The 9,585-nt window shown below is 42.4% G+C and overlaps 2 protein-coding genes across 2 annotated transcripts; one reads left to right on the forward strand and one right to left on the reverse strand.

Moving 5' to 3' along the window:
* Window positions 1–2,112: 2,112 nt before the first annotated feature.
* On the forward strand, window positions 2,113–3,333 carry TRIM59 (tripartite motif containing 59). Its single transcript, XM_010171481.1, has one exon. It carries the CDS (start codon window positions 2,113–2,115, stop codon window positions 3,331–3,333), a length of 1,221 nt encoding a protein of 406 aa, XP_010169783.1.
* Window positions 3,334–6,510: 3,177 nt separating this feature from the next.
* On the reverse strand, window positions 6,511–8,902 carry LOC104527692 (structural maintenance of chromosomes protein 4). The gene is made up of 3 exons (XM_010171480.1): window positions 8,712–8,902; window positions 7,881–8,064; window positions 6,511–6,697 (listed from the first exon to the last, which is right to left on the reverse strand). Exons 1-3 carry the CDS (start codon window positions 8,834–8,836, stop codon window positions 6,515–6,517), a joined length of 492 nt encoding a protein of 163 aa, XP_010169782.1. The 5' UTR covers window positions 8,837–8,902; the 3' UTR covers window positions 6,511–6,514.
* Between the last annotated feature and the right edge of the window lie 683 nt (window positions 8,903–9,585).

A 9,585-nucleotide genomic window follows, 5' to 3' on the forward strand; every position in this document is an offset into this window, starting at 1 on the left:
CTTTAACTGTATTTCCTATAAGAATTCATTCAATTCTTAAAAATTAATTTATCCAGACAGTGAAGTAGGTTTGTTTTTCAGCTTCCTTTCATTATTGACACGTTTCTTTAGTTTCAGTGCCTGAAACATCACTTAAAAATGTGAAATTATTGACAGACAGACCTAAAGAACTTGGTGTTGCCACAGTGGCTGGTTGGAAAAGCTGGAAAAGAAAGTCTGTGGGTCTCCCAGTAAAAATAGAAATTCCTGGTGGTTTTTAGGAGGAGCAGTGCAGTGCAGTGCAGATTTAGTGTCAGTGTTATGAATATCTCCTGCTAAATGTCTGTGGTGTTTGATATTAATTCCCTTTAATTAGGAGAATACACTAGTTAATTATAAATGCCAACACACTCTGGCATTCTTCTTTTAAGAGGTAATTCTTAAAGAATTTAAGAGGTAGTTCTTAAGAATTAAAGAATTATATCTCTCAGCTGTTGTCAAGGTCTAATTTAAAAAATGAAGTTCAAGCAAGTGAACCAACATTTTGTATTAATTAGCTGAAAAAAAGTGTGTTGGATAGATTTATTTTTTAATTATTAAAGCTGAATTAATCAAAATATGTTTTCAATATCAAGTTGATTTAACAACATACCAATATCTCCTTAAATTGAATTGGGTGTTTGGAGTGACTGTGGCCATTAGATGTTTATTATTTTTATTATTGGTGTTGTTTTGAGTGACTGTGGCCATTAGATGGTTGTTATTATTATTGTTATTATTGTTATTATTGTTATTGTGTCTGGTTTTCTAAGGCAGCAGAGCCTGAGCAGCCTGGCAGAGCTGAGCAGTTTCACTTTTGGGTGTAGCAGCCTGTGTCAGTGCAGTGAGTTAAGCCCTGAGCTCTGCACACCCCGGGTAGGTTTCTCCCTTCAGAGCTGATTTAACCCTCCAAGACCCGAGTGTCCTTTGTGGTTTTCTTTATTCCAAATGCCCATTTAAGGTTTTATTTCCAAAGGGGAATATAACTCGATTCCTTTTAAGTAGATTCACTTAAAATCAATCAAACTTTGTTAATCTCTGGATCAATGAGAAGTGCTGATTAATGCAGATATCTGATTAGATGTGAATAAAATAACCTTAAACACATCTCAGGGGGGTTCTCTTCTGCTGGAATCAGACAGATATTCAGGAGTGCTTGTGCAGCTCCATGTTATTGTTTTCAGATTTAGAGTTAGACCCTAAATGGAGAGTTTTTGATACCAAATGCTTGGGACAATTTATTTTTGCAGTGCAGCAAAGTCTACAGAGCTGACTAGAACTGAGGGGCAGGAAGATGTGACACAAAGACAGGGAAAATCCCTTATTTCCCCATTTATTTTTTAACAGAATGATGATTTGTTATGAAAACTGCTATCAGAGTTATTGTTATTTGTGACTTTACAGCGTGATTTCGCTGAAACTGGCAATGAAAAAGAAGGTAAAATGTTACAAAGGGTGGAAAATGAAAGTTAGTTATTTTAGTTTTGTGTTTAAAATCACCCAGGAATGGTGACACCACGAGTCTCACGGGGCCATGGAGCTGGACTCTGGTTTGTGCCAGAACCTAGAGACAGCTTTGAGTAAACTTGTCTGTTTAATAATCTATTTCTATTACAAAAAGTAACATTTGAAACAAGTTAAGGGAGGAAAAGAAGTTTCTGTACTTACTGTTCTGTTCTTCTCCAAACGTTACTCATCGTGGGAGAAGATTTTCCCAATTCTTAGGCTAGTTAGAAACTTTTGTTCTAATTTTGATCATTCTCTTCTCCTGTTTCCCACTGTAAAAAAAACCAGCCAGTAGCAGCTTTCTGCTTTTCCTCCCTTTTCAGGCCAGAAGTTGGATACTGGTGAAATGATAATTTGCTGAAATCTTTGAACTGTTGCTCGTTTTCATTCTCATTTTTCTCTTTTATTTTGTTGTTTGGTTTTTTCCCTCCTCTTTTAGCCATAAACTGCCAGTGTGGGTTGGGTTATTGCTCATTCAATGTCACCTTGAGGTGTTTAGGTTAATAAAATGGTTTTAAATGAAAAGATATTAAAGAGAAAAAGATATGAAACCATTTTTTTCCCCCTTTTTGTTTTCTTTGGTAGGACATGCATCGCTTTGAGGAAGAATTGACGTGTTCCATCTGCTACAGCATCTTCGAGGATCCGCGCGTCCTGCCCTGTTCCCACACCTTCTGTAGGAATTGTTTGGAAGGTGTCATCCAACTTTCCAGCAACTTTTCCATTTGGAGACCTCTAAGAATTCCTCTGAAGTGTCCTAACTGCAGGAGCATCGCTGAAATCCCCGCTGCTGGTACCGAATCTTTACCCATCAACTTCGCCCTGAAAGCCATTATTGAAAAATACCGCCAGGAGGATCGTTGCGACGCTCCGACCTGCGGCGAACACCACGGGCAACCCCTCAACGTTTATTGTCTGTTGGATAGAAAATTGGTGTGTGGCCATTGCCTTACGATAGGGAAACACAACGGTCATCCCATAGGTGACCTTCAAAGTGCCTACCTGAAAGAGAAAGAGACTTCTGGAAAACTTCTGGAGCAGCTGACGGATAAACACTGGACTGATGTATGTTTGTTGATTGAAAAGCTGAAAGAACAGAAGTCCCAGTGTGAAAATATCATTCAGGATGATAAAAAAATAGTAGTACAGTATTTTAAGAAACTGAGCAATACTTTGGAACATAAAAAAGAAGCTCTGCTGAGCGCGCTGGATGAGGTGAACACCCACGTTTTGGAGGAGTATGAACCTCTCATTGAGAAATTGCAGCGCATGAGAGAAGAACAGCTGGAGCTGATGTCACTGAACACTTCTCTTCAGAAAGAAGAGTCCCCGCTGGTTTTTCTTGAGAAGGTGGATGTTCTGCATCAACGGATCAAAGCTCTGAAACAGGAGCACCTGCCGGATGGGAGATCTGTGGAGATTTATCCGAGGGTTGGGCACCTGTTGAAGGACGTGTGGTCTAAAACCGACATCGGTCAGATCAGCAAGCTCCTCGTTCCAAAAATAAAACTCATTCCCAAGAAGAAGTTGCGTGGCAAAGGCAGCAGAAAGGAAAGAGGAGAGTCGAGAGAGCTCCAGGCTGTGAATCCCCTGGCAGTGCTGCTCCTTCTTGTGCTGATAGTGCTGACGGTGTTCTCCTTCCACAAACCCCTGTCGTCAGTTGTCCTCAAAGCCGCTTCCACCTCCTGCTCAAAATTGGTGCTGCTGGTTTATCAGCATTTCTGCACCCACTGGCAGCACGGGGCGGATGTGCTGTGCCGTGCCTTTCATTCCCTCAGGGAGTTTTTAGGGAGAATTGTTTCTCTTTGACCGTTTTATTGATTAGATTAAGAAGTTTGGGGAGGAATCCACGGGATTCTTTTTTAATTGCCGTTTATAAGCTGGGTTGTTGAAGCTTTACACTTTCCTGTTTCCATACCCTTCCTTCCTCTTAGTTCAGTGAGAAGATTTGGAATCCCATTTGTAGAAGATGTTTGAGGAGCTTTTATCTTGGGTTGTTTTGGGTTTTTTAACATAATTTTAAATTGCTTTTGAAAATAAAAGCTCTACAACGTTACAGGTTAAAAAAAACCCAACTCCCCTCAGGCTGCAAACTGGCTTGTCCTGGACTGGTCAGTCACCAGCTCTTGGTGTACAAAAAACTCCTATTTTGTGTTTTACTGACCTCTTTCTGAGTGTGTTTTAGCTCAGAATCACACTTCTGGTCTTTAAAACATAAAATCCTGCCCCTGGGATTCATTTTTTTTTGTTCCTGGTTATTAGTACATTACATCATTTAATATATATATATATTTTTTGAACCTATGTGTCTATAACTTTGTGTCTTTGACACGGTTCTCTCCCCTTTGCAGAGCAGTATCTGCAGGATTTCTGGTGACATGTTTCATAGAGGTTTTCAGTGGCAGCTGTGCCACAGGTGAGCTGTTTGTTTAGCCTGGCAGGGAGCTCTGACTAAAATGAGCTCTGGCTTTTTGCTCAATCATTTAATATGTTGTGAAAATAGAGACGTGCTGTAGTGAGGAGCAAAACTCCCCCTGAAGTCAGTGGCAGGAGGATTTCAGGTGTTGTCAGGAGCTCTTAGAACTTGGACAGTGAATGTGAATTTATATTTCAGCACCAATAACAGATCTTTACCTTGATGGAGAGAAAACCTGACAGTGTTTGATTCTTCACTAGGACTGGTCACTGCTGTTGATGAGACTCCCCAGTCCAGGCTGTGCTGGGGACTGAAATCCCCAGTGAAAACCAGTTTTGGCCTCTGGTTACTAACAGGTTACTTACAGTAAGTAGTGGGACAGCCTTGAAGCGCCGCAGTTACAACAGCAGAAAACAGGTGAGCTTCAGTTCACTAAAAAAAACCCAACAAAAAGGAGTCTTCACCGTGTTTAATTGTATCTGGCTTGATAAAAATAATTAATAATTAATAATTAATAGCATATTCTAGCACAGCAGCGTTCCTATTTTTGAATAATAACAGTTTTTTAACCAGGGGTTGAATTTTGAGGCTCACCTTTACCTACTGGGTATTTTAAACCCTGGTGGGGTTCTGCACAATACCTGCTGCTTCAGTCAGAGGTGGGATGCTGATACCTTCATTAAGCCTAAATAAAAACCCTAATAAGGATATTGATAACCTAACTGATAAATCACGGGGTGCAGCTGGGTGGGTTTGATGGTCTGGCTCTCGCTGAGGAAGGAGTGGACCTTTGCCTGGGCGGTAGGAGCGGTTTCTAGAGTTGATGTGGAAGTTTTCTGTCAACTTTAAAGGTGAATCCCATGAAGAGCAGCAGTCGGGTTGTGAAGGGTCCTTGGGTGGATCCTGGGGCTGGATAAATGTCCCAGTAACACTGGGCGGTTGGTTTTGTCTCAAGCCCCACGAGAAGGCTGGGACTTGGCATATGGGTCTCTCCAAACCTGGTGCTGAGCGTCCACCACCACACGAAGCTGCTGCTTTGACTTCCTGACTTTTATTTTCCTGACTTTGAAAAATTTACAGAGTATTCAGAGTGCAATTTTATTTTTTTCAAGACTATGGGAATTTATAAAACGCTTTTACCACTGACACAAACATTTAGTACTTGTACTTCTGGTGCACTCTATATTTTATTAAATTCGCATTCAAATAAAATCTATTCTTACAGTAGGAGGGGCTGCCTCTTTGATCTCCTGACTGCACAGGACCTGCCCCGGGATCCTCATCAGTGAAAATCTTTTCACTGCATTTTCACTGAGGTTTGAGGGGTTTGTTTCTGGTCAGACCCTGGGTGAGGGGTTTTTCTTCTCATCTTTTGAACTCTCCTCTTGTGAAACCTCGTTCTGGGTGCAGCTCTTACTGTGTGTATTTTAAAATTTCTTCTTAGAGGGGTTGAACACGAGTGTGTTGAGACCCAGTGGGGGAGGAGACTGAAGTTTCCAGGTTCTGCCTGAGATTCCCAACGTTTTTTATTGCCAGGGATGGAAGCAGCCCCCCGAGAGCGCTGCTGAGAGTCCGAGGTCATCCCTTGTTCTGGACCTTTCTGTTCCGGGCTGCTCTTGCTCAGACTTTTACCCCACAAGCTGACACTGGGGGTGTCTGGGTTTGCCTTGAGGTGGACAAGCTGATTGTCCACAGCGCTCAGGGCTGGAGCGGGGCTGGGACAGGGATGTGATTTGTATTTTGGGGGTTTTTTGGGTTTTTCTCATTTAATTTCGTGCATGTGAGCAGTGCTGAGCTGTGGTTTCTGACCTGAGATCTCACCCTGATGATAATTCAGGCAGGAACACGCTCCCATCACTTTATTCCCTGCACATTAATTTTCACTTGTCACTATTTGATATAATCTTATTGTCTGATATTGCACTGAGAGCTTTTCTCTGCACTTCACAGCAATCAGTACAGCTCCAGTTTCCCACACCAGCTCTGTGCTGATGATGATGGTGCCTGTGAGGAGGGGATGAGGCTTTCGCTGGGTTGGGGTCTGTCAGCGAGGGTTGAGCTCAGACTGCGGCAGCAGAAACAGGAGCCACCAACTAACTCTGCTTTTGCCAAGTGTTTGGGGTGAAACAGGAGGAGATGGCAAAGACACTGAGGAGACAGCGCAGGAGCTGCTCCTACGCAGCTTTTCTACCACACACCAGCAATTGAGCTTTATTTTTTGTTGCTGAGGCACTGTTAGTTCAGGGATCAGTACTGGTACAGGTGTGCCAGATGCTGGCCTGACTTTTGGAGTAAAACAACCAATTTCAGTTCTTAAAATTAAAAAAATAAAATTAGAAATGATCAAGATTCAAAGCAAAACCCACTGAGGTGCTGATGGAAATGGAGCCTCGTCTGTAACAGCCCCCGAGCGTTGCCATCCAGCTGGATAATTTAAAAAAGGGAATTTATTGAGGTGAGTTTTATTAACAAGTTCAAATAAACACAAACCTAGAATAATTAATAACATCTCCAATACAAAAGTACATTAGATAAAAGGAAAGAGCAGCAGTGAGAGTGGAAGTCGATTGCATTCTATTTTTGAGCTACAGTCAGAGCCCCAAGCTCAGCCAGTCCCTTGGCCGTGATGACTTTGGGGTTGGTTGCCACGCTTTTGGTGGTGTTGTAAGTCTTGTAAATGCCGATTAATCTGTCGGCGATCTCAAACATGTTGTTTCGCAAGGAGATGATGATAAATTGGGCGTTTTTCGTTTGCTCCTGAAACAGAAATGATGTGTATTAGCCCACAAGATGTCAAAAAGTTCTGTTCTTGTATCAGCTCTAGCTTCAGGGTTTAGGAATTGAGGAATCAATCACTAAAGTGTGTCACCAACAGCTCCAGCTCCCGCTGTCCCTCACGGGGACATGCAGGACACGCTCCTGGCTTGGCTGTTGCCACAAAGCTCTGTGACTTACTGAAACCTGGCCCAGGTTGCCCAGAGAAGCTGTGGCTGCTCCTCCCTGGAAGTGTTGAAGGCCAGGCTGGATGAGGCTTTGAGCAACCTGGTCTAGTGGAAGGTGTCCCTGCTGATGGCAGGGGGGTTGGGACTGGATGGGCTTTAAGCTGCTGAAATCAAACTGCCACATCACACCTGGGTGAGGGACCCTCCTTTGTGAAAGCAAAGGTTACAACTACAGTTGCCTGCAGGGATCTTCAAAGTGTCTCTCTAATTTCAAGTGATTAATCAGGATCTTTGGCTCATAAGGTGTTCCCAAAACTGGGGCTTGTACTTTGGATAATTCTGAAACGTCTGAAGTTTCAATCAGCAGCCAGAGCTGTAGCAAAGTCAGTGTTGGCTTGACTTAAATATGGTGACGATAGAGTTTTTTAAGGGATGACAGAACAAAGCCACTAATAAAGACATGGAGCAAAGCAGCTCATGGTGAAGAGCTGGAAGTATGAAACCAAGGAACCTTGGCTGCACCCGAGGATGAAATCATGAGCTTGGATCCATGAGCACGTTACTAAGAGCGAAGTCAGTCACTGTCTCAGCTGACTAGAGCTGATGATTTTGGGGTAAGTATCTATATTTTAAGAAGAGGAAGCAGGAGCAGCAAGGATCATGGAAATGTGGCGCCTTTGGCAAACTCGAGCACTCTGCAGACAGCTTTTGAAACTACCCAGGCAGGATTTGGAGGGAAAAAATTCATAAATTCTCTATTAGTTGCCTCATTTCAGTAAAGCATCAAATGTAACAGCTTAGAAAACACATGGAGAAAGCAGCAGTCTCAGCATCTTTCTGGAAATCTGCTTAGCAGATAGTTTCCACTTAATTATTTGAAAAGAATTCCAGATTTTCAAATAATAGTTAAATAATTGTGTTACCACTTTGTCTTTTCTGGCAGAGAAGAAAATAATCTTAGAAAAATGACACTATAGGAGTTACCATTAAATACTTACATAGATGTAAAATGCTACAATGGATACGTTTTTGAAGTCGAGAGCTGCATCAATCTCATCCATAAAATAAAGTGGGGTTGGCTTATAATGATGAAGAGCAAAAACTAGAGCCAGTGAGCTGAGAGTCTTCTCTCCTCCCGACAAGTTAAATATCTTCTTCCAACTCTTCTTCGGGGGCCGAACACTGAAACAAATTAAAGAGTTTGTAACTCATTTCTTGTTCATGGTTAAAATAAAGACGTCGTGGTGAAAAGCAAGTCAGGAGACGAGGGAATTCATGGAAGGCACAGACACAAAGAAGCTGGACTAAGAGCAGGGATGAGCTGCTCAATGCTCTTGGTCTGAGGAGCAGCGCCCCGGCCGCACACACAGCTACGTGGCCTGACCTCCAGCTGCTGTGACACTCAGATATTCTCTGTGGGAACTGTAACGCTTCCAAACTGCTATTTAATTATCTTTCTAAAGTGCTGTTCTACCCTCGAGGAATTAAAACACTCCTAGGACCACTTAGCACAGAACAACCTCCGCTTCCCGGTGTGACGGACGCGATTCCCTCGGCAGAATGAAATGGTTTGGGAATGAGAAAAAAAAAACCCTCAGAAATTACTTCAAAGTCAAAACTAACTGTTAGTGACTTATTTCTCCAGGAGAAATTAATCTCTTCGTTACTCAATGCTTAAAAGTTGGGGCTTCTGTCGGTATCTTGCCAACAAGAGGACTGTCTTGGTTAGCTGATGATGAATTCAAATTTACTTAAAAAGCAGGTTGGAAAAAAAAAACCCCAAAAAGAAATACATCAGTTAAGCATCCCAGCAAAATATTTTGACAAACCTGAAGATGATTCCCTCAGAGAAGGGATCCAGACTGTCCACCAGTTCTAACTCAGCGTCCCCTCCCAAAGTCAGCATTTGGTAGTTCTCCTTCAGTTTGTTTGTTATGACGTTGAATCCCGCCATAAACTCGTTCAGCCTTTGTTTCCTGAGATCTTCAAAGGCCTGTCTGAAGTTGTCTCTCTCGTTGGTAATGTCATCCAATTCAGCCACACGTTTCAAGTAGAGCTCTTCCTGTAGGAATAAAAACCAAACCAAACCAAAAGTGCAGTTAAACAAGCTGCCTCCTTATTTTAGATTTTTAAAGCATTTTCCCTACCATGTGAAAAATCATTTTCCCAGAATGGTGAACAGCCTTGAAACAAAAGAACAAACCCAAAGCATCTCTTTTTTTTCCCCCCCATAGCTCTGATCTCTGCTGCTGATCTCTCCAGACTGGAAAACATGTGTGAAAATAATTTAAAAGAACAAAAAAACCCACAAAAGTGAAAACATTTAATCTGCTGAATAGTCCAATATCACTGTGAGGAGAAAAAAACAACCTGGTGTTGTTCTGTACCTGCCTAGACTGTCAAGACTGTAAATGAACGAACTTTCACAGGGGAAGTTGTCCTCACCCACCATGGATGGGATGGAACCTGAAAGGTGGAGTGAGCTCCTGGATGTGACATTTCACACTCAGCTAAACACGAGCTGAGCGATATCGAGGACACCAGCAGCGGCAGCACAGCCCCCAGAGGAGAAAGGGAAAATCCAAGGGTTCCATTCCAGTTTCCAACTGAAGGGAACTGAAGAAGAACACGACCACCTTTCCCTGATATATCTAGAGATAAGATATCGTTTTGGGGAATGATCTGTTGGAGAGCAGTGAAGGG

Source organism: Antrostomus carolinensis, unplaced genomic scaffold (genome assembly GCF_000700745.2).
Source record: "Antrostomus carolinensis isolate BGI_N321 unplaced genomic scaffold, ASM70074v2 scaffold47407, whole genome shotgun sequence".
NCBI lineage: Eukaryota > Metazoa > Chordata > Aves > Caprimulgiformes > Caprimulgidae > Antrostomus > Antrostomus carolinensis.